Source organism: Papio anubis, chromosome 2 (assembly GCF_008728515.1).
Source record: "Papio anubis isolate 15944 chromosome 2, Panubis1.0, whole genome shotgun sequence".
Classification (NCBI taxonomy): Eukaryota; Metazoa; Chordata; class Mammalia; order Primates; family Cercopithecidae; genus Papio; species Papio anubis.
Window position 1 is genome coordinate 48,236,132 of NC_044977.1, and position 25,232 is coordinate 48,261,363.

General features: G+C 44.3%; 1 protein-coding gene across 3 annotated transcripts in view; it reads left to right on the top strand.

Annotated features, from left to right (window-relative positions):
- Positions 1–23,999, top strand: part of RAB7A (RAB7A, member RAS oncogene family) — an 87,142-nt gene extending 63,143 nt beyond the window's left edge. The window contains exons 1-6 of one of the 3 annotated variants that reach the window (XM_021922722.2): positions 1,166–1,278; positions 4,227–4,287; positions 6,572–6,698; positions 15,227–15,445; positions 16,415–16,543; positions 22,548–23,577. In XM_021922722.2, coding sequence (XP_021778414.1) covers positions 4,235–4,287; positions 6,572–6,698; positions 15,227–15,445; positions 16,415–16,543; positions 22,548–22,643 — 624 coding nt within the window. In that variant the 5' untranslated portion in view covers positions 1,166–1,278; positions 4,227–4,234 and the 3' untranslated portion in view covers positions 22,644–23,577. Of the gene's footprint in view, positions 1–1,165; positions 1,279–4,226; positions 4,288–6,571; positions 6,699–15,226; positions 15,446–16,414; positions 16,544–22,547 lie in introns of those variants that run through there. The other 2 variants (XM_009181363.4, XM_021922721.2) reach the window with 2 other exon arrangements.
- Positions 24,000–25,232: the final 1,233 nt, after the last annotated feature.

Consider the following 25,232-nt stretch of genomic DNA (forward strand, 5'->3'; position numbering starts at 1 on the left):
CAGCCTTTCTAGTAGCTGGAATTAGACGCCCACCACCACGACAGCTAAGTTTTTGTATTTTTGGTAGAGACAGTGTTTTACCATGTTGGCCAGGCTGGTCTCGAACTCCTGGCCTCTGGTGATCCACCCTCTTCAGCCTCCCAAAGTGCTGGGATTATAGGCATGAGCCACCGCGCCTGGCCAAAACTTTGCTTTTGACTCAGTAATCCCATCCCTAAACAGTATCCATGAGTTACAGTTGACAAAATCCTTTCCTTGCATGAGAATTTGACCTTTGTTTAACTTTCTAGCTCTGTTTCCCTGGGAGCTAGATAAGGCAGAATGTCACATTTGTTGCTGGGCATGGTCCTTATGGTAAAATATCCTCTGATTGGTAAATTACATTTGGACAGGAAAGAGCCATGGATACCTGATGGGCCACCAGGCTTTTGTTTCATGGAACACAGTGACTCTCCTGGGGATGTCCTTATGGGGAGCCTAAGGAGCTGTCAAAAGAGATACTGGCACCCCCAAGATTGAGCGTTCTAAGTCAAGGTATTGAGTCAACACAGTCTCCCTGTGCCTGAGCCATCTTGTGTATGGACTCTTGCAAGAACTGCTGCTGCTGACCTACCACTGCCCTGCCTGCCAGCTGTGTCTCTGTCCCCATCCTTCTCAGTGGACTTGTGCCAAATATGGCCTGTGATAGTCTTATGAGTCGGAATCTAGGAAGATCTACCCACCCCTCAACCCCCACATAGGTGTTGCTTTATCTCAAGGAAGTAATCCCACAGATTACAGCATTTTTTCCAAATTTTTGTTATATTAATAAATGAAGAGCAGGAATGGCTATTTAAATGCTTAATTCACTCAGAGAGGTATTAGACATTAAGATGTAAGGTGGCCTGATGGTCACTGCTTTGTGACACATGTGGGTAGAGACTCAAAGGGAAGGAAACAAGCGTGAATTCTGTCATGTGGGAGTGTGGAGGTTGAACTGTGTTTCCTGTTTCTTTTATTTTTAATATTAAACAACATTGGTACACCAGTGAAACATATTAACAAAGCAAGTTATGCAAGTCCCTTTTCCCATTCTCAAAATCAGTCACTTTCATAAATATTCTCCAAATATCTTTGCAGATCCTTTTATCATCTTTTTCTCTCTTTTCTTTTTGAAACAGAGTCTTGCTCTGTCGCCCAGGCTGGAGTGCAGTGGCGTGATCTCGGCTCACTGCAACCTCTGCCTCCTGGATTTAACCGATTCTCCTGCCTCAGCCTCCCGAGTAGCTGGGACTACAGGTGCGCACCACCATGCCTGGTTATTTTTTTTTGTGTATTTAGTGGAGACGGAGTTTCACTATATTGGCCAGGCTGGTCTTGAACTACTGACCTCAAGTGATCCACCTGCCTCAGCCTCCCAAAGTGCTGGCATTACAGGTGTGAACCACCATACCCAGCCTTTTTTTCCCTTCCCCACCAGTCACTGCAACCTCTGCCTTCTGGGTTCAAGCGATTTTCCTGCCTCAGTCTCCAGAGTAGCTGGAATTACAGGTGCCCGCCCAGCTAATTTTTTTTTTTTTTTTTTTGAAACAGAGCCTCACACTGTCACCCAGGCTGGAGTGCAGTGGCATGATCTCGGCTCATTGCAACCTCCGCCTCTTGGGTTCAAACGATTCTCCTGCCTCAGCCTCCTGAGTAGCTGGGATTATAGGCACGTGCCACCATGCCTAGCTAATTTTGTTTTGTTTTTTGTTCTTTTGAGACAGAGTCTCACTCTGTTGCCTAGGCAGGAGTGCAGTAGTGTGATCTCGTCTCACTGCAACCTCCGCCTCCCGGGTTCAAGCGATTCTCCTGCCTCAGCCTCCCGAGTAGCTGGGACTACAGGCGCATGCCACCACGCCCAGCTGATTTTTCATATTTTTAGTAGAAACGGGGTTTCACCATGTTAGCCAGACTGGTCTTGATCTCCTGACGTCGTGATCCGCCCACCTCGGCCTCCCAAAGTGCTGGGATTACAGGCGTGAGCCACCGCGCCTAGCCTTTTCTATTTTTAGTAGAGACGGGGTTTCACCATGTTGGCCAGGCTGGTCTCGAACTCTGACCTCATGATTTGCCCGCCTTGGCCTCCCCTTCTTTCGATTTGAAACTTACCACCACTCTCATCATCTGATCTCTATCTTGAAATGTGATACCAGACTTTAGAGTGTGACATTTAAACTTTGACCAGTCAAAGCAGTCCCTGGGGAGAAAGGTAGGGGAATAGTGGGGCTCCACATATAATTAATAGTTTGGGGTATGCCTCTCGGTGCTGATTATCATGGAAGACAGAACTTCAAGTCATCTTATACTGCCCCTAACTAGCACTAGTAAGAACTTTCTAGATAAATGCTGTTGGGCTGAGATACAGTGTCTTCACAGTCCAGCCATGGGCATGAGGCTTTTGGCAGAGAAACAGCTTGACCCTTTGCGTAGGTCATGGGATCTGGGGTATTTGCCTAGCAAACCATCCTCTAGTGTGGCTCCTATTCCCATACTGTTCTTGTAGCCAGAAACAGACTCTGAAGCCATTGAGGATGGTCACTTTCAAGAGCGTAGGCCTTGTTACCAAATCCTGCCCTGTAGGACTGTAGTCAGGTCTGATACTTCCTTTTAGTTAGTGGTCTTGGGTGTAATACCACCTGTTAAGAAAAAGAACAATTGACAGCCAAGCATCTGGAAAGGGGGATAGCTGGATAACCTTGCCTAGGAGCTGTGACCTGTTGCTTCTCTCACTGTCTTCTGGACTCTGTGTTCTGTTACTCGTATCTGTATTTGGCATACCTTAAGATGGTAGTAGCCAGTATTTACTAATCATCTACCGTTTTCTAGTCACTGTCCTGAGCATTTTACTCATTCAGTCTTCACAGCATTCTTAGGACATAAGAGCTATCATTTCTATATTCCCTATTCCAGCAGAGAAATTAAATGACTGGCTCAAGGTCATATAGCTAAATTAATAAGCGGCAAAACCAGAATAGAAATCCCTGTGGCCTGGGTTCGTATCTGCTGCTTAAGTCACTCCTACTGTAGGCACTGCTGTCAGCCTTGCCTTCAAAAGTTAGGTAGTTAAAGAGGAAACTAACAAGTAGTTCTTCTGAGTCCCATTCATTTTCTGGAAGTCACTGAGTCAGACCCTGGCAAATGAGAGGCAGTTACAGCAGGAGCCCTGTCTTGATGAGTAGATAGACCATGCTGTGGCAAGTCTTGGAAGACAGTTGAGCAGAGATCAGGCATTTTTCACATCTTCTGGTCATGAGTAGACAAGGCTGCCTGAAAGATTTTCTGGAAAAGCGTAGTCCCTAGAGCTGCAAAATCAAGTATTATTCAGACAGTACCCAACATTTAATAAATTTCAGCCGGGCGCAGTGGCTCAAGCATGTAGTCCCAGCACTTTGGGAGGCCGAGACAGGCGGATCACGAGGTCAGGAGATCAAGACCCTCCTGGCTAACATGGTGAAACCCCGTCACTACTAAAAAATAGAAAAACCTAGCCGGCGAGGTGGCGGGCGCCTTAGTCCCAGCTACTCGGGAGGCTGAGGCAGGAGAATGGCGTAAACCCGGGAGACGGAGCTTGCAGTGAGCCGAGATCTGGCCACTGCACTCCAGTCTGGGTGACAGAGCAAGACTCCGTCTCAAAAAAAAAAAATAAATTTCTACTTGGTGTTGAGCATACAATGAGGAATAAAACTGTCTTCATGGAGGTTATTAGAAAAGGGAGAGAACAGATTAACATAGTACATAAAAATGTCAATTAGTGGTAAGTGCTCTGAAGAAAAAGCAAGCAGAGTAATGGGATAGAGAGCAAATGAGGGGTTATGCTGCTTTAGATAAAGCTGTCACTTCTTTGAGAAAGTGTAACTGAAGCAGTGACCTGAGTGAAGCAAGGACCAAGCTGTTGAGTAAGTTGGAGCATTGGTTCAAATTGCCGATCCATTCAATTGATCCGCCACCCAAGCAAGAGAAGACATTCTCTCCAACAGCTTGCAGGGGCCGGATCGCCCTCCTGTGCTGTTCTGCCTAGCTCTTGGGTCCAGAGTTCTGGTGAGTGATACTGTTGTTTGTCAGGGCCCCCTGGGTGGAAAGAAGATAACTAGCAGGAAGGCGCAGGGCCCTGCACTCTCGGGGCTGCTAAGACGTTTATGCAAGGGAGGTGTTTTGCCTTGGTGTTTCCATCACACTCACAGTTATTTCTCCTTTTCCCCCTTTAGTTTGAAGGATGACCTCTAGGAAGAAAGTGTTGCTGAAGGTTATCATCCTGGGAGATTCTGGGTAAGTTTCTCATGAATTTGAGCTAACAGATTGGCTCAGAGCTAAGCTTCTCTGCTGCGGAGCCCATACCGTCTGTGCTGCCACTTCTGCTTTCGTAGTGGAGGCTTAGGGCCTTACATATTTCCCTGCGTGGCAGAAATTTAGATGATCCTTGTTATATAACCTTTTGTTCTCTGGTTTTTAGCATGATTTTTATGGGGAACGGATGACTATTTGAACTCAACTAAGGATAGGCATTTTCATGGAATCCCTTTTCTCCGAGCCGGCCAGGCTGGGGAGTCTTCCTTACATAAATGTATTGCCATTGGCATCTGGCCTAGCAGATGTGTGTTCTTAGCGCACCATACAGTATCTTCCTGCTGTTACATAGATGTGTTGCCATTGGCATCTGGCCTAGCAGATGTGTGTTCTTAGTGTACCATACAGTATCCTCCTGCTGCTGTGCCTGCTTCAGGTCTATCTGCAAAAGAGCCTGGGATGGCACAACTGGGTTTTGATTCTAGATGTGCCACTAACCATGTAGCTCACTCTAATGGCTCTTAAGATTCTGTGGTAGGTTTGGTGAGGTGGCTTATGCCCATAATTCCAGTGCTTTGGAGGCTGAGGGGAGGATTGCTTGAGCCCAGGAGTTTGAGACCTGTCTCTACAAAAAAAATATAGCCAGGTGCCATACCTGTAGTCCTAGCTTCTGGGGAGGCCAAGGCGAGAGGATGGCTTGAGCCCAGGAGTTTGAGGCTGTAGCAAGGTATGATCATGCCGTTGCACTGCAGCCTGAGTGACAGAGCAAGACCCCAACTCTTAAAATAAAAAGATTCTGTGGTAGGCTTTTCAGACTTGGCATCTGAAGGGACCCATGAAAGCTTTGACTCATTGGAAGCTTATATATTTTTAAAAATAACAACAATAGCAAATGCAGGCATGCTTCTTTAGTCCAAAGTCCCCTGTCCTTCCTTTGAAAAGCCAGAGGTTTTTCTATCTTGACTGGCTTATCTGAATCACCTGAAGAACCTTTTTTTGTATGCGTGTGAGAGACAGGGTCTCGCCCTGTTGCCCAGACTAGAGTGAATGGTGCAATCACAGCTCACTGCAGCCTCAACCTCCTGGGCTCAAGTGATCCTCCCACCTCAGCCTCCAGAGTAGCTGGGACCACAAGTATGTTCTACCACTCCTGGTTAAATTTTTGTATTTTTTGTAGAGACAGAGTTTCGCCATGTTGCCCAGGCTGGTCTCAAACTCCTGCACTCAAGCAATCCACTCGTCTCGACCTCCCAAAGTGCTGGGATTACAGGCTTGAGCCACAATGCCCAGCCTTTGAAGAACCTTTTATTCGCTAGCATTTGTCCAGCCCCAGACCAGTGGGCTAGGGCCTAAATTTGTGCTGTCTTTCCTACCCCGCAACTCCATCCCTGTCGGGATGGAAAGATAATGCTTTTAGGCCTGCCTTACCCAAATGTGTGCAAAAAGTCTCACCGAGCCCTCATTTGATTCCAGGTTTTGCCACCTCTCCCCTTGGAGATTCTGGCTCAGGTGGTCTGGATTGGAAAACACTGCCTTAGGCTGTCTGGGTACCTCCAGGTTCTTTAACACAAATATGAACATGTTCTTTTGTGGCAAAGGAAGGTGATATCACTGGGTATTTGGAAGGTTTTTGCATTATCTTTAGGTTGCCTTAACCTCATCACACAAAAATCACACATTGTCTCTTGCTGAGTTTTCTTACTGGAAAACATATTTGGAGGAGTATTCTTTGAAGTATATTTGGTTTGGTGATATATTGGTGCTTTTTCTGCTTCAGATTTTAAACTTTAAAGCAGCAAATTGTCTGAGTGGTATATGTCTGCTCAAAGCCAAGGTCTTCCTCCTGGTGTTATTTCATCAAGCTAAAGAGCAGCCACTAAATGGAGAAACATCTAAGATAGCAGGGATACTGTTGGAATAGCAGAGCACTCTTATTAGTGAAGCTTCTTTAGAAGGAGTATATTTGCTGGCATCCTTCTAGAATGGGAAAAATAATACTAGGCTTTACCATTTGACCTGGTTGTACCAAAACATGTAAGCAGCTTTTCCGCATCTGCCCCACATCTGTACCTTGTATTTTTACCCAGAGAGAAAGCACAAAACTTCAAAAGTGTAATGCTGGGAAGGCTACTGGCATTGCCCTTTGCTGTGAGAGCAGTTTCTTGTCCTTCAGGTCAGGCAGATTCTTTTAAATGCTTCAAGTAATTCATGTCAGTTTCAGGACCTTCCTATTTGACTTATGCTTGTGGTTTTTCTCCAATTTCAGAGTCGGGAAGACATCACTCATGAACCAGTATGTGAATAAGAAATTCAGCAATCAGTACAAAGCCACAATAGGAGCTGACTTTCTGACCAAGGAGGTGATGGTGGATGACAGACTAGTCACAATGCAGGTAAGCATATGTCTTGGCTGTGCTAACCAGGCCTTGATAGTTCCTTTAGTCTTAATCTTTCCTCATGCATAGACATTTTCCTTCCCTGTTCTTCAAATCTTATTATCCTGTTTGTAGATAATTGGCTGATACTCAGTTAAATTTGAATTTCAGATCAATAGTGAATACTTTTTTGGTATACTTCTTGTATATCTCAGATACAACTTGCTAAGACACACTAAAATTTCTTTTTTTAAAAAAAACTCAGATTTATCCTTTCTTGTTTTTTGTTGTTTTTGGTCTTGTTTGCTAAATTTGGCAACCTGCAGGTCTCTATCTTGTGTTTCTCTTGACGTTCTTGCCCAGTGCTTTAGGTAAACATCTTTGTCTCACCTCAGTAGTGAGACATGAAGTTTCTTTATTTTTTTGACTTTCTATTTCATATGTAACTTCAAGAGTTGTGTGTCTATTGAGCCAATCTGTTTTTTTTAATGTATCAGCTTATTAATCTTTCAAGGGTTTCCCTTTCAACAGTTAGGATAAGATGTAGATTCTTTCATGTGACTTGTTGAAAAGCCTTCCCATTCTGGCTATAAACTGTTACTCCCTTTTTTTTCCCCCTTTGAGTCATTTTGTTTGTATACATGTATTATATCCCTAGAAAAGAACCCCTGAATGGTGGATACCTTGAGCCCAGGAGTTCGAGCCTGCAGTAAACTGTGACTGCTCCATTATACTCCAGCCTGGGTGATGGAGTGAGACCCTGTCACTAAATTAAAAAAATAAAAGAATCCCATGATTTTCCCTCCTGTATTTTCATCTCTTTCTTCATGGTCCGTGATGCCAACTGAGGTTGTCAGTACAACCTGACTTTGAAACCAAACTATTGGGATAGGAGTAGATTATTCTGTCACTTTTCTAGATCTTTGAGTTGCACATCAAATCTGGGGCCATTCATTCCAGTTTTAACCTGCCTGTGAGGTTCACAGTAATTTTCCCAGCTCTGTGATCACCGATGATTTCAATTTTTCAATGTGATCATGTTTCGTTTCACACTTAGAACCAGACGATGACTTGGGAGCACAGCCTAATAAGTACCTGGTGTTTGCCTTTGAGAGCATCAACCAAGACATTCATGCACACCATTATGGAGGCAAGGAAAGATGGTAGAAATAGCTGCTACTCACTTTTTTTTGTCTCCTTCCAGTCCTTCTGAATCATGTGCTGCTCTTACAGACTTGTGTTGGTGGATATGTCTCTGCTTCCAGCAGGGCCTGTATACCCACCGGAAGTCTCCAACTTTTCGCTCAGATCTTTTGAAACTTCTATCTCTGTGGCAGATGTTCTTTCCTACATGCTTGTAGAGGCAAATTCCAATCCCATTGTAGTCCTAGCAAGTACCTGGCAGATAGTGGGGGCTCGCTGAAATGTGTGAATGATGTAGGTTAAAGGTAGAAGTTTGTACATGTGTTGACCTCGAGCTGTGGCATGCTCCTAGAGGATCAGGACTCTTAATTGACTGACGCTTCTAGGACAGAGCTAGTATGAATCTCTCATCCTCACCTTACCTATACACATACACCTAGAGATCTTCAAAATGTAACTGCAGTTTAAGCAAGTCAAGCTTGAGAGTAGAACTGGAAAACCTTGGCCCAAGGAATTGGCAAAACTTGTGTCTGCAGTTGTTGGAGAATCTCAGTCCCACTATCCACATGTACAGAAATCTTTGTCTCAAAGAATTTAACATAAATCTCTGTCAATCCTGGCAAAAACAAGGGTAAGACCACTCTGTAGGGACATTTACTACTGTAGGAGAGAAGATGAATTCATAACCACATGAGGAAATAATGTACCACAAGAGATGTTCACAATGACTAGAGATGTTCTAAAAAGAAATAGAAACCATAATGGAAAGGGATACTATAAAAAAATGAGGATATGGAAAACTTAGAACTTCAAGAAGTGAAAAAAATAGTATTGAAATAAGCTAAATGAACAGTTAAACTGTAGATTAAATACAGCTGAAAAAAGCAGTAAGCCATAAGAGCTGAGCATATTTTCTAAAAGAAGACTTAAAATTTTGAAGACCAAAAAGCAAAATCTTAAGAGCAACTATAGAAAAAAACACACGACTTACAAAGGAACAACAGACTGACGAATTCTCAACAGAAGGCAGAAAGGAGTAGAATAACTTCAGGGAGCTGGGGTAAAGGCCCATCTGAAGATTCTCCATGTGTCGCAGCAAGACTCAGACTGCCTTTTGCTGAGGAAAAATAGAACTTCTCCAGCTGAGCTGTGGTTTTGATAGCCATGTGGGCCAGCGAATTCAGAAATCAGAGTTCGGCCCCTGCTGGTTGGGGGGTTGTCGTAACAGTCCTGTCTGTGTTACTAAGCTGGGACCTTGGGGTGCTGCACCCCTGAAGTCAACCCCATCAGGAGATCCACAGGGCACTGAGTGAGGTGAGGAAAGAGTGGAAAAAGATAACAAGTTCCCAAGAGATTGAAGGAAAGGATGGCCTTTGTACTCTTGTAGCCAGCTTCAGATACTAGAAGTAAATGAAAATCATTGTCTCTGGACAAAGGCGTCATTATCCTGATCTTGAGGAATCCTCGTGTGTTTTTCAAGGGCTTTTAGCAGCTTGCAGTAAAATATAATCAAAGTAAGAAAACAAGGCACCACAAGAAAGAACCAGTGAAAAACTTGCCTGGTAATTCCAGAGTGTTTTTTTATATTTAAAGAAATACGGAGCATACAGAGTTTGTTATATGAGATGAATAAATCCTAGAGATCTGTACAGCATGGTGCCTGTAGTTAACAATACTATATTGTACACTTAAAATTTTGCATGCTGAATGCAGTGGCTCTTGCCTGTAATCCTAGTGCTTTGGGAGGCCAAGAGAGGAGTTCGAAACTAGCCTGGGCAAAATAGCAACATTTCATCTCTACAAAAAAATTTTTAAAAAGAATTTACTTATTTTAAGTGTTCTTATCACAAAAACTAATAAAAGAGGATGGGGGGAACCTTTTGATGAGTAGGTTTGTGGCCTACATTGTAATGATGGTTTTCTCTCCAAACTCATTGAGTTCTATGCATTAGATTGTTAGATATGTGCAGCCTTTGTATGTCAGCCATACCTCACTAAAGGGGCTTTGGTTAAATATAAGATAATCTTTTAATCTGCAGAGAAGAAACGAAACGGTTAACATTGATGTGGGGAGAAAATGAAGCACAATCAATGAAATTTGGAAATTCAGAGAATGCTGCTAAAGCACAGCAGATTGGCCACACCAGAAAAGTGTTGGAAGAATGGAAGAAAAATGGCAGGAGATATGAAAGAAATAAGTGAAAGTGAGAAGGTTGGACCTACTTTTAATCAGTCTCAGAAGGTGTAAAGAGAGAATAATAGATCAAAGATGATATTTGCTGAGGATTTTCCAGAACTGATGTGGCACCAGTCCACTGACTCAGGAAGCCCAAATTCCAGGAAGGATAAATAAAAAGAATTCTGTGTAAGTCATAGTGAAATTAAAAAAAAAAAAAAGACTTAAAAATAGACTGAGGAAAACTTGACAAGCACAGCACTGAGGCTGCCAGGTGAGTCCTGGCAGTAACAGCAGAGCCCAGCAGGCAGTGGGGTATGTTGGGAAAGAGACGGGCAGCACAGTGTTCTGTCTCTGCTGAAATAACCCTCCTGAATGAAAGAGTACGTCTTTAAGGGCTAGTGGCAGAAGTTCTAAAGGATAACTCCAGGCAGAAAATGATTTCACGTAGATAGGTCTGAAGGAAGAACACTTCAGTAGTATACTTGTATCTATTTTTGGAATCATGAGTATGTAACTTCCAAAGTAATATGAGGAAACAAAGATCAGAACTATATAATCTAATGTGTAGGGAAATATTAGTGACTGCTTTGTTTCTTGTTTTTTAAAGTTCTCTATACTGTTCAGAAAGAATCTGGAAATTGAGTAGTATCTTAGATGGAATCAAATAGGCATGAAAAATTTCCACGGAACATATTGTGAGTTCATAGTAATTTAAACAGTGATATTAGTACAGTGATACACAGAGCACAGGAACAGAGGGCACAGGGTGCACCTCTCTGGTAATACATGGGGAGAAGGGTGTTGTAGGGTGTGTATTTATTTATTTATTTATTTATTTATTTTTGAGGCGGAGTCTCACTCTGTTGCCCAGGCTGGAGTGCAGTGGCGCAGTCTTGGCTCACTGCAACCTCTGCCTTTTGGGTTCAAGTGATTCTCCTGCCTCAGCCTCCCGAGTAGCTGGGACTACCGCTGCATGCCACCACATCCAGCTAATTTTTTGTATTTTTAGTAGAGATGGGGTTTCACCGTGTTAGCCAGGGTGGTCTTGATCTCCTGACCTCGTAATCCAACCACCTCAGCCTCTCAAAGTGCTGGGATTACAGGCATGAGCCACCACGCCCAGCCTATTTTTTATTTTTTTTGAGACAGGAGTCTTGCTGTCGCCCAGGCTGGAGTGCAGTGGCCTGATCTTGGTTCACTGCAACCTCCGCCTCCCCAATTGAGGTGATTCTCCTGCCTCAGCCTTCTTGAGTAGCTGGGATTACAGGCGCCTGCCACCACGCCCGGGCAATTTTTTGTATTTTTTTTTTAAGTAGAGATGGGGTTTCATCATGTTGGCCAGGCTGGTCTCGAACTCCCGACCTCAGGTGATCCACCCGCCTCGACCTCCCAAAGTGTTGGGATTACAGGCGTGAGCCACTGCGCCTAGCCAGTAGGGTAAATAAGTGGGACCAGGACAGAGCTTTACAATTCTAGCTTGGGGGAACCAGAGGATTCAAGACCTGAAGGTGGAAAAAATACAAAGTGAAAACTTTAAAAAATGAAAATAGTGAATACTTTTCCCCTCTGGCATTTGAAAGTACGGAAAGTACAAATCGCTGGGTGCGATGGCTCAAGCCTGTAATCCCAGCACTTTGGGAGGCCGAGACGGGCAGATCACGAGGTCAGGAGATCGAGACCATCCTGGCTAACATGGTGAAACCCCGTCTCTACTAAAAAATACAAAAAAGTAGCTGGGTGAGGTGGCGGGTGCCTGTAGTCCCAGCTACTCGGGAGGCTGAGGCAGGAGAATGGCGTAAACCCGGGAGGCGGAACTTGCAGTGAGCCGAGATCCTGCCACTGCACTCCAGCCTGGGTGACAGAGCAAGACTCCGTCTCAAAAAAAAAAAAAAAAAGAGGCCGGGCGCGGTGGCTCAAGCCTGTAATCCCAGCACTTTGGGAGGCCGAGACGGGCGGATCACGAGGTCAGGAGATCAAGACCATCCTGGCTAACACGGTGAAACCCCGTCTCTACTAAAAAATACAAAAAACTAGCCGGGCGAGGTAGCGGGCGCCTGTAGTCCCAGCTACTCCGGAGGCTGAGGCAGGAGAATGGCGTAAACCCGGGAGGCGGAGCTTACAGTGAGCCGAGATCGCGCCACTGCACACTCCAGCCTGGACGACAGAGTAAGACTCCGTCTCAAAAAAAAAAAAAAAAGTACAAATCATAAAATGTTGAAGATTGATAATAGATTACATTAAACATCTGTATAACAAGATTCCCAGACTAACAAAAACAAACCATACAAGCAGGTGAAAAATATGTTAATGCCTAATAATATCCAAGCAGTAGGCAACCTGGTGGATGCTAGAATATAGGGAGTTGAACAGCCTCAGGTTGATGGTAGGAGTGTAGTAATGAGTACAGCCTTTTCAGTAGAAACTGCCACTCTGTTCCCCAGTGTTGAACATACACTTATGCAGCAACAGTCTGAGTGTATGGCCTAGAGAAACTTACGTCTGGGCATGACGTCTGAGGTGTAACGAGAGTTACCATTGCAGCGTTGCATGGATAGTAGTGAAAAACTGCAAGTAACTCAAATGATCTGGGAAACTAAGTGTAGTCCGTTAAGGCAATGAAATATTATATAACTGTTAACTTTTGGGAGTGAAAAAAGACAAGTTGCAAAAAGCTGTACAGAATGATACTATTTATGTAAGGTATCTCTTCAGGAGCATTTGCTTGTGGTAAAGTAGGAAGAAAATGCAATGGGGGAAGGGTTAATTCTTGGAAAAAATGGATTAAAATAACAGTGTTAATTTTGGTAACATCAGAGTATTGGGTAGATAGTTATAAGGGTATAATTTTAAACGGAGAAAACAAACCATTTTGAGACAAGCAGGTTGGCTGGTTTCCTGTTTTGATGTAGTCTAGAGAAAAAGAACAAAAGCCCCTTACTCAAGCTGTAGCTTACCTAACTTCCAGACAATCAGCAGCAAAAAAATCCCAAGAAACTGTTATCATAAGTTCCTGCTTCATGGGGCTAGGGACCTCCCTGGGGCCCCCAGCATATGCAGTTAGACTTCAACTTATAGTTACCTTTTCCTCATTTTAATGCTAAAAATCACACCCAGGGTGGAGATTTAACCTGCTAGTGCTACACGCAATTTCTGAAGAAGCATGTTTAGCCACTGTGCATGCGGTAGAGAAACCCCTCCTATATACATACCCTGACATCACCCCTCCCCATAGGAAGGCCCTTTAAAGTTAACTCCCACACTGCTTTCAGAGAACAGCTGCCCCTTTCCTTTTGCAGTGCTAGCTCACTATGCACAAGCTAAATAAACTTTCACTTTCTCTTTGCTATTGTGTCTGGTGATCTCTCTTGATTTCTGCCATGGAAGATTCCAAGAACCTAGGTCACTGTTAACAATTTCAATTAAAATATTAAAAAATTTAAAGATCACAGTCAGCCATAGGACTGTACTTGTTGATGTTTTGATAAATATGGCCTTTACTTTTGTAAATTCAAAATTAAATTAATTTTGGTAACTTTCTAGGAACCCATCAACTTGTTGACTTTTCTTTTTGAAAGTATTACTTTGCCTTCTCTGTGTATATGAGTTCCAGATGATGAATTGGTTCCACCTAACAGTAACAGAGTTCTTATGTAATTCTGCTTGTAGGAGTCTTCCTGAAAAAAAGCTGTTTGAAATACAGAAAAAGCTCTCTATGCTAATGTTCATTGCTGAGTTGTTTATAATTACAGGAGATTGGCAACAATATTTTCTTAAAAACAGGAATGGATGGTTCACTAAATCTGTTGGGCAGCTGTAAAGTCCAGTGAACCTGCTCTCCCACGTCACCCCATCTGCTGTTGCCAGAGTGCCCTAGTGCGTGACGGGGTAAAGGGGAGGAACGTGGGAGAATGTGGAGAGTGTCACATGTGCAGTCTCCAGTCAGCTCCAGAAAACCTCTCCACACAAATAACTAGAACAAGACATGAACTCCTTCCTGTGTGGGAGGATGCCAAGTGTTCGTTTATTTGTTTGTTTGTTTGTTTGAGAATGGGGTCATTTCTCCACTGATAGAGATGCATACATATTCAGTGTAGAACATTGGAGAACCACGAGAGCACATAAATGAGTACCACCAGCAGCCCTGATCCTGTTTAGTCTACATGTGTGGACTTTGTTTATTGTATCTGGGGAAGGGAACATTTAGTGCCCTAACCTGCTGAGAGGCAGTGGAATCATGAGAGATAAATTTGTCTTTTTTGCCCTTCATTCTTATATCTGAGTTGTTATCATGTTTGTCTGGCTCTGTTTGAGTGCGTGTTACGGATCTAGGGCAGTAAATATACCCAGCCTTGCTCTTAAACCTAGCATGGCAGTGAATGATGTGACCAGCTTAGAGCTGGTCAGTAGTACCTGGGATTTAATCTGGTGTGTGTTCTCATTGTCTTTCTCTTGATCTCTTTCTGTCAAGAGTTTTTCATTTGTTTTTTAATTGAGGTATAATACAAATGAAATGTAACATGCTAATCTTTTTTGTTGTTTAGGCTAACTTTTCTCTCTTTTTTTGAGACAGAGTTTCGATCTTGTCGCTCAGGCTAGAGGGTAGTGGCACGATCTCGTCTCACCACAACCTTCCCCTCCTGGGTTCGAGAGATTCTCCTTCCTCAGCCTCCCAAGTAGCTGGGATTACAGGCATGCACCACCACGCCTGGCTAATTTTGTATTTTTAGTTGAGACAGGGTTTCTCCATGTTGGTCAGGCTGGTCTCAAACTCCTGACCTCAGGTTAGCCACTGTGCCTGGCTAGGCAAACTTTTCATACAGTAAAATGCATAAATTGAACTGTATCATTTGTGAGTCATCACCTCACTTCCCTGTATTTCCATTGCTCTCAGAAAGTTCCCAGAGTACCTAAGTTTTATTTACAGTTCAAATTTTACACACTTACCTAAATGTGACCACTACTTGGATCAAGATATAAGAAATTTCTAGCGCCCTGGAGATTGGACTCATGTCACCTGCTCATAGACAGACACATACTTACATACAATATTTGTGAGGATTGTTTCGGATACTCTGGTGCTGAAATTTGCTTCCTGAAGTCTGGTGTCATTTGTCTTTGTGGGTGACCTCACAATCTAGCCCATTTCTTCTGGCATCCCCTGCATACATGCTCCTTGTGCTCTGCCTAGCACTCTCCCGAGGAATAAATGTTTTGTCTCTCACAGATATGGGACACAGCAGGACAGGAACGGTTCCAGTCTCTTGGTGTGGCCTTCTACAGAGGTGCAGACTGCTGTGTTCTGGTATTTGATGTGACTGCCCCCAACACATTCAAAACCCTAGATAGCTGGAGAGATGAGTTTCTCATCCAGGCCAGTCCCCGAGATCCTGAAAACTTCCCCTTTGTTGTGTTGGGAAACAAGATTGACCTCGAAAACAGACAAGTAAGTACCAACGATGATAGATACTGTCACAGACACCTGCTCCCGAGGGGCCTTGTGAATTTGGAGGGTTCTCTGCTAAGCTCACATGGCTCTAGGAGGTGCTGGTGGGAGTCTTCATCACCCTATGCCAGCCCTTCAGGCCAACTGCCTTTAAGGACTGGGACCCAGGTGACCTGGGTTAAGTCCCCATCCTGCTCCCAGCTGGCTGTGACTTTACGCCATTGTCTTGGCTATCTCAACTTCAGTTCCCTTTCTGCTCTTTGAAGGAGGGAATTCAGTTTTGTCATTCTCAGTAGTGCCCTCCCAGTACCTCCAGGCCGTGCCTGGATCTCCATGTGTGCAAAATATTGCTTTGGGCTTTGAGTGAAATTGCTGTACTATAGTTATAGTTTCAAATATCATTTCTGTTGGAAACATAGACTCTTTGATTAATTATGACTACGTTTATTTCTGACCATGGATCTTTTTTTCTCCCCTTCCTAAGTGACTTAGTCCTTATCTCTTGGCTGAAAATGGGCTAGGGGTTGGGGAAGGAATGAGAATGTGTGAGTGGCATGGGTGACATCACACTAGCAGTAATGGTAAAGGGACTCTAAACCTTAAGACCAAGCTGCTGGGCATTTCCTGTCCTGGGATCTCTGAGGTCCCAGTAAACACTCTTCATTTCTTCCCAGACTGGCTTCTTACTCCATTCACAAATGGCTTTTAAGTATAACTGAGGGTCAGAAGGTATGAGCTGTAGACTGAGACAGGCTTTGAGCTCTCTAGCTGAATCCTAGCTATCCTGAGCATAGCCAGCAGGGCGAGTTTGGACGGGTCTACTGGTCTCTTCCAACACCCTCTTTCCCCACATCTGTGTCCTCACCTGTACCACCTGTAGACGAGGGACCATGACACTTCCTGGGGAGGATGGAGTCAGTGCTAGCTGCTTCTATCATGAGCCTGTGTGCACCCTACTTCTCCTTTCAGGTGGCCACAAAGCGGGCACAGGCCTGGTGCTACAGCAAAAACAACATTCCCTACTTTGAGACCAGTGCCAAGGAGGCCATCAACGTGGAGCAGGCGTTCCAGACGATTGCACGGAATGCACTTAAGCAGGTGGGTCTCCCACAGCTGACCTGCCCACTCTTGTGATGCCTGACCACTGACCCAGTCCCTGCCTGACCTCCTGCCCTTAATCTTCTTCCCTAACCCACTCTTTTCTATGTAGTCAGAATACCCTAAGTGTTCATCTGAGAAGGTTAGGACATGTTCTGCTTAAGCTTCCAGAAACCCCACTTTGGGGAAATAACCTAAAAGATGTAGAGGCTGGGAAGACTGAGACTGCCCTTCTTTTACTAGGCTTGTTCTTATTTTCTTGGCTGCGATTAGGAGATCAGGTCACTGGGAGACCCCTGATCAGATTGCTGCTCTATTTAAGAAGGAAATTAACTTGAATACAAATCCCAGCTCTGCTGCCTACCAATCATTATATCTAGTTTGGGCTTAAAAATATATATATTATGGCCAGGCATGGTGGCTCACGTCTATAATCCTAGCAGTTTGGGAGGCCAAGGCGGGCCGATCACTTGAGGTCAGGAGTTTGAGACCAGCCTGGCCAACATGGTGAAACCCCATCTCCACTAAAAAATAAAAAGAAAATTAGCCAGGCCTGGTGGGGGTTGCCAGTAATCCCAGCTACTCAGGAGGCTGAGGCAGGAGAATTGCTTGAACCCAGGCGGCAGAGGTTGCAGTGAGCCAAGATTGCACCACTGTACTCTAGCCTGGGTGACAGAGTGAGACTCTTTCTCAAAAAAATAATTAAAAATAAAATTATATCCGAACTTCTACCCCCTCACCTGAAAAATGGGAATACCTGCTTTTGCAGGGTGATTATGAAGATTAAATGAGACCAACTCTTTCAGCTCTCACATACTGACAGGTAACTTTTTTCCTTAGGAACAGTTAAGTAAACAACACAAGGAAGAAAATGTAGGAAAACTATTCAAGGAATACAATACCTAGAATTTCTTATTTACTGTTGCTGTGATTAGATACAACCACTCATGCGAGTTGAAAGTCTGTTTTGATGTACAACTCTGTTAGGGGCAGTGGTGATAAAGGCAGATCATGAGGCCTCATCAGACAGGGTCTGGGGGTGGTCAGAGGTGTGACAGGTTTGGGGGGATGCATAGAGCACTTGAAGCACATAGTGGCTGTAAGGGCAAGGCAGATTCTGCTGACTCCAGGAAGCTGGCAGAATGAAGGTAATGGCTTTCAGCAGGACAGAGAGTTGTTTGGAATGGTTGCTCCAAGGACCAGGGAAATTCTGGCATGAGTGGGGTCTGCACTAAGTGTTCCAGAATGAAAGGGACAGACCTACTCAGTGAGGAAATTGTTCCACCCAGAATGCCAGGAGAGCCCTGAAGTGGTAAGGAAAAGACCAAGATGCAGACTTGGCCACCCTCACCCACAAATAATAAACGGTTGTGTTTTTCTTAATGTTCATATAAGGGAATGGAAATCCAAATCATGTAGGATAGTGTTTCCCACCTGTTTCCCTGTTGCCTGGCATCACCGTCTGAGTTTTTCTCTTCCATCACTACTGTCCTTGTTGTCTTTATGCTTTTATTTTTAGAGCTAGCCCCTAAGGAGTTAGATTGTTACATTGGAGGGTCTGTTTTATTATAAGTTAGGGTGCCAGGTTGCTTTCCCCAAGGGGAATAACATTTCAGCAGCGTGGGCTTGCTTTGTTTACCTCCTTGCCAGCAAGCAATAGGTGTCACTTGTCACTCTGCTGACATTGCCAATCTTTGGGTGTATAAATTGCCACCATCGTGGCTACTGGTCCCTCTGAGTCCCTCTCCCTGGGACTTAGCCATTTGGATTTTCTCTGCTGCACACAGCCAGCACATAGCACATGGTTGGGCCTCTCTCAGTTCTCATGAGCTGCTAGTCAATTGAAGTTAATTCTACTTGCATCTCAAGTGACTTTTTCAACTCTGTGGTATTTTTAAGTCCTTTGAACATAGGAAAAAAGTAATTTTTTATTTGGGTATGTCATTTTAAGTTTCTGTGTTTCCTGTGTCTACATCAGATTTTTCTCTAATTCAGCTGGAATTTGTTTTGGCTTATGGCAGGAAAGAGAGACTTGCCTTTTCTCTCAGAGAGCTCAGCCAGTTGTTTGAAATCATTCGGCTATGTTACATAAGCCGTTTCCCTCCCTGAATAGACCGTGGCCTGTGCTAAATGCTCATATGTGCTGGGATCTGTTTCTGGTCTCTCCAGTCTGTTCTGGTGATGTCTATGCCATGTTCCCTTATCCGGACTGTCTTGATTTCACTGCCTGATAAGGCAAGTTTCCTCTTGCCACATTCTTTTTTTTTGAGGTGGAGTCTTGCTCTGTTGCCCAGGCTGGAATGCAATGGCGTGATCTCAGCTCACTGCAACCTCCTCCCGGTTCAGTGACTTGCCCTCAGCCTCCCAAGTAGCTGGATTACAGGTGACCTCACACAACGCCTGGGCTAATTTTTGTGTTTTTTTTTGTTTTGTTTTGTTTTTTGTTTTTTTTTGAGACGGAGTCTCGCGCTGTGTCACCCAGGCTGGAGTGCAGTGGCGCGATCTCGGCTCACTGCAAGCTCCGCCTCCCAGGTTCACGCCATTCTCCTGCCTCAGCCTCCGAGTAGCTGGGACTACAGGCGCCCGCCACCACGCCCGGCTAGTTTTTTGTATTTTTAGTAGAGACGGGGTTTCACCATGTTAGCCAGGATGGTCTCGATCTCCTGACCTCGTGATCCACCCGCCTCGGCCTCCCAAAGTGCTGGGATTACAGGCTTGAGCCACCACGCCCGGCCTAATTTTGGTATTTTTTAGTAGAGATAGGGTTTCACCATATTGGCCAGGCTGGTCTCAAACTCATGTTGTGATCCGCCCACCTCAGCCTCCCAAAGTGCTGGGATTACAGGCATGAGCCACCCCGCCCTGCCTGCCACATTATTTTTTAATAATTTTGTTTCAGTTCCATGATTTTCCTCTCTTACCTTCCACACCCCAAATAAAACTCTGTTGAGATTTTGATTGGAATTTTTTTCTTCAAGCCCACTGTTTTTTCCCCATTGATTGCAGTTTTGTTGCAGCTGTTGCATTAGTCTGCTCAGGCTGCGTTAACAAAACCCCACAACATGGGTGGGTCCAACAACAGACATTTTGTTTTCTCACAGTTCTGAAGGCTGGAAGTCCATGAGCAAGATGCTGGCACATTTTGTTTCTGGTGAGGGCGCTCTTCTGGGCTCACAGACTGCTGTCTTCTCACTGTGTCCTCCCATGCCCTTTCCGCTGTGTGCACAGAGAGAGGACACATGAGCAAGGTGTCTGTGGTGTCACCTCTTCTTAGAAGGACACAAATTCTCTCAGATCAGGACCCCACCGTGCAACCTCATTTAACCTTCATTCCTTCCTTACTCCAAATACAGCCACCTGAAGGGTTAGGGCTTCAACACAGGAATTTTGGAGGAACACAAACATTCTGCCCGGCCGGGTGCGGTGGCTCACACCTGTAATCCCAGCACTTTGGGAGGCCGAGGCAGGTGGATCACCTGAGGTCAGGAGTTCGAGACCAACCTGGCCAACATTGTGAAACCCCATCTCTACTAAAAATACAAAAAATTAGCTGGGCGTGGTGGTGGGCACCTGTAATCCCAGTTACGTAGGATGCTGAGGCAGGAGAATTGCTTGAACCTGGGAGGCGGAGGTTGCAGTGAGCTGAGATTGCACCATTGCACTCCAGCCTGGGCAACAAGAGCAAAACTCCATCTCAAAAAAATAAAACATTCCACCCATGAATCTATTTTAGGTCTTGTTTCTGTTCCTTCAGTAAGATTGATTGATTTTTTTTTTTTTTTTTTTTTTTTAAGAGACAGGGTCTTGCTCTGTCAGTTAGGCTGATACGCAGTGGTGCAATCATCACTCACTGTAGCCTCCAACTTCTGGGGTCCAGTGATCTTTCCACCATAGCCTCTTAAGTAGGTAGGACTACAGACACACCCAAGCTATAATTGATTTATAATAGGATCCTTTGCCTTTCACAGTAAACATATTCCTAGGTACTAGTGGCAATATAAAATGTCGCTATTTGTAACAGCCAAAAAGTAAGAACAACTCAAATGTCCATCAACTGATAAGTGAATAAACAAAGGACAGCTTATCCATGCATTCTAATATTATTCAGCTATAAGAAGGAATGAAGTAGTGACACCTGCTGCCACATGGGTGCTAAGCGAAGGAAGCCAGTTGTAAAAAGACCGTATGTTGTATGATTCCATTTCAGTGAAATGTCCAGCCCGGATGCAGTGGCTCCTGCCTAAAATCACAGCACTTTGGGAGGCTGAGGCTGGAGGATCGCTTGAAACCAGGAGTTTGAGACCATCTTGGGCAACATAGCAAGGCCCCATCTCTACTAAAACTTAAAAATTAGCTAGGCATGGTGGCACGAGCTTATAGTTCCAGCTACTTGGGAGACCAAGACTGGAGGATTGTATGAGTCCAGGAGTTAGAGGCTGCAGTGAGCTGTGATCATGCCATTGCACTCCAGCGTGGGCAGCAGAGCGAGACTCTGCCACAAAACAAAACAAAACAAAACAAAACAAAACAAAAACAGAAATTGCAGTCCACTAGAAGAAATGGGGAAAATTAAATCATGTTTAAAAATTAAGTGTCCAGAATAATAGGCAAGTCTATTGAGACAGTAGATCAGTGGTTGCTGGGTCCAGGATGGTGTAGAATGGGAGTGGGAAGGAACTACTAATGGGCATAGGGTTTTTTTTGGGGGGGGGGGGTGATGAGAGTATTTTAGAGTTAATGTTGATGGTTGCCCAACTTTCTGAATATACTAAAAACCATTGAATTGTACACTTTATGGCATGTGAGTTAAAACCCAATAAAGCTATTAGGAGTGCAGTGGCACCATCTTGGTTCACTGCAACCTCGACCTCCTGGGTTCAAGCAATTATCCTGCCTCAGCCACCTGAGTAGCTAGGATTATAGGTGCTTGCCACCATGCCCGGCTAATTTCTGTATTTTTAGTAGAAACGGGGTTTCACCATGTTGGCCAGGCTGGTCTTGAACTCCTGACCTCAGGTGATCCACCTGCCTCAGCCTTCCAAAGTGTTGGGATTACGGGCATGAGCCACCATGCTCAGCCAAAGCTGTTATTTTTTTAAGTATGTATTCCTAGATGTGTTATGCTTTTATAGCTATTGTGAATGGAATGATTTTTTTACTAGATAACTTTTAATGAATAGAAACAGTTCCTGCTTTATCTGCAAATCCTAAAACAGTCACTGGCACACAAGTGCTCAATGTTTAAGTGACATTGTTTTCCTGCACCCAAAAGTAGAATGCTACTCCTCATTGGAAACATGTTACTTTAGCAAAGTCCCACTAAAATGACCATAGTCCATCTGCTCTGACACTTGTCACAGATGGTAATAAAATTCATTCACAGCTGCCTTTCTAGGCCTGCAGCATTTGGGAGACAAAACTCTGCTAAACCTTTGGAAGAAAAAAGAGACCAGAGCAGAGGCCATTGGTCCAGAAAAGTGTATGGAAGATGGGGAGGTAGAAGGAGTGTTCCAGGTTGAGAGGGCAGCTCATACTCAACTCCAGCCACTTCACCTCGTGCACATACTGGCTGAGGGTTGCCAGATGTTTGAGAAGCTAGAAATCCACACCATTGTCAACCATTGTCAACTATAGGGAACATACAGAAAGCATCTGAACTGGATGTGGATGTGGTCCCAGAGCTCCCAGATCATGATCTGATTGAGAACGTATGTGAACTTCTGTCCTGATTGCTCAGTGCAGACTGATGCTTCTCCTGGCAGGACTCCTCTCTCCACATTGACCTGGAGTTGTCACAAAATCTTTTTCTCTTGCTACTTCCTGAGCATGGCACCTTCTGCCAGAGTGTTCCCTTAACTGCGTGGGCAGGCTCTGCTCCACAGCTCCCCACCCACTCTGCTTGCCCAAGCAGAAGTGAGCCCCTCCTGGGCAGAAAGGGCCCGCAATGAGGGCTGAAATGTTTCAATTCCCTGAATAACCAACCTTTCTCTGTCTCCTTGTCCAGGAAACGGAGGTGGAGCTGTACAACGAATTCCCTGAACCTATCAAACTGGACAAGAATGACCGGGCCAAGGCCTCGGCAGAAAGCTGCAGTTGCTGAGGGGGCAGTGAGAGTTGAGCACAGAGTCCTTCACAAACCAAGAACACACGTAGGCCTTCAACACAATTCCCCTCTCCTCTTCCAAACAAAACATACATTGATCTCTCACATCCAGCTGCCAAAAGAAAACCCCATCAAACATAGTTACACCCCACATGTCTCTCTCACACACACACACACACACACACACACACACCTGACGTAATCAAACTCCAGCCCCTGCCCGTGATGGCTCTTGGGGTCTGCCTGCCCACCCACATGAGCCCGCGTGTATGGCAGCAGGACAGGCCAGCGGTGGATGTCATTCTGATATGGAGTTGGCATTGGAAGCTTATTCTTTTTGTCCACTGGAGAGAGAGAGAACTGTTTACAGTTAATCTGTGTCTAATTTTTTTTTAACGGTCTTGTGGTCTTTTTACCTCCCCTTTCCCCTCCCTCCTTGAAGGCTACCCCTTGGGAAGGCTGGTGCCCCATGCCCCATTACAGGCTCACACCCAGTCTGATCAGGCTGAGTTTTGTATGTATCTATCTGTTAATGCTTGTTACTTTTAACTAATCAGATCTTTTTACAGTATCCATTTATTATGTAATGCTTCTTAGAAAAGAATCTTATAGTACATGTTAATATATGCAACCAATTAAAATGTATAAATTAGTGTAAGAAATTCTTGGATTATGTGTTTAAGTCCTGTAATGCAGGCATGTAAGATGGAGGGTTGAACCCTGTTTGGATTGCAGAGTGTTACTCAGAATTGGGAAATCCAGCTAGCGGCAGTATTCTGTACAGTAGACACAAGAATTATGTACGCCTTTTATCAAAGACTTAAGAGCCAAAAAGCTTTTCATCTCTCCAGGGGGAAAACTGTCTAGTTCCCTTCTGTGTCTAAATTTTCCAAAAGGTTGATTTGCATAATACAGTGGTATGTGCAATGGATAAATTGCCGTTATTTCAAAAATTAAAATTCTCATTTTCTTTCTTTTTTTCCCCCCTGCTCCACACTTCAAAACTCCCCTGTTAGATCAACATCCTACTATGAGAGCGAAAGGAAAACCCTCACAGATCTGTCCTAGTGATTTTTACCTTTGTTCTAGAAGGCGCTCCTTTCAGGGTTGTGGTATCCTTAGGTTAGCGGAGCTTTTTCTCCTTTTCCCCACCCATCTCCCCAATATTGCCCATTATTAATTAACCTGTTTCTTTGGTTGGAACCCTGGCAGTTCTGCTCCCTTCCTAGGATCTGCCCCCGCATTGTAGCTTGCTTAATGGAGCACTTCTCCTTTTTCCAAAGGTCTACATTCTAGGGTGTGGGCTGAGTTCTTCTGTAAAGAGATGAACGCAATGCCAATAAAATTGAACAAGAACAATGATCATCTGCCTTTGCCATGTCTTTTTTTCTTTCTTTGAGAGCCTTGACTCAGTAGAGACCACATGAGTTAATCATAGCCAATGCCTTATCCAGCAAGGAGCCCTCCATAAATGGGCATGTGTGGTGCTTCGAGGAGAAAGGCCCTCTCATATCTGGTCCTGTAGTGCCTGTCCCTAGTTGTTTTTTTTTTGTTGTTGTTGTTTTTTGAGGGGAGAGGGGTGGGTAGTTTAATCGCAGTGTTGGAGGTTGAGGACCATGGATGGAGAAAGCATTGTCCCTTTAGAAGATCAACCACAAACTGCTGGGGACCTCTGAGCCATGCATATCCTGTAGGTGTAACTGTAACCTATTCGTGTGTTATGTGTTTTATTTTTAGTTGACCTAGTTGCTAACACTTAGATGTATAATTCTGCATTTGTCACAGGAGAGGAAGATTTGGCAGCAGAGACCCTGTATTCCAACATATGTAAACCCCTACCTGGAATGGAATAGATCCCACTTAGAAGCAATTTTATTAAAATAGTAGTAGTTCAGGCCGTGGGTCACTTTAGGTTTTGCAGAAGTACCTCATTCACTTAGATCTTGAATTCTACTTTGCTACACTTTTTTACATTTCTACTTCTCAGGCTCCTCAGCTGGTTTATTTCCTCATGGCTCCTCTTGGCATGTACTTTATGTGTTAAAAATAGCATAGTTTAGAAGCTCAGATGCTGCACAATGTGAGATTATCCACAGTGCGATTTCACCCTGGCTGGTGGTGCATGGCTTAAATCTTCTCTGGTCCTGTATTTTGTTTGGGCCTCATCAGGTGTTTGTACTCTAGAGGGCCCCAGCTTGGGGCCCAGTGACTGGGCCACAGTGTGTGGACTCTTGTGTGATGCTCACCTCTGCAAATCAGGCATCTGTTCCTCTGATTGTGTTACACTGGTCTTGACCTTGTATTTGACATTAAAATGGACCTTGACTTCTGACCTGCTTGACCTTTATCCTAAACTGATGATCATCCTGACATTACTTAGCTTAAGATGAATGTAATCTTTAATTGACTCTGATTTCAACCATTGTCCTTACCATAGCTTACCTTAATTTTAACGGCTTTGGCTTTGAACTGACTTTGACTTTACCCTAAACATGATCACTGTTGAATAACCTTGACTCTGACCCACCTCCTGACCCTAATCATCACCTGACTTTGAAGCTAATATGGAACCCTACTATGACAATA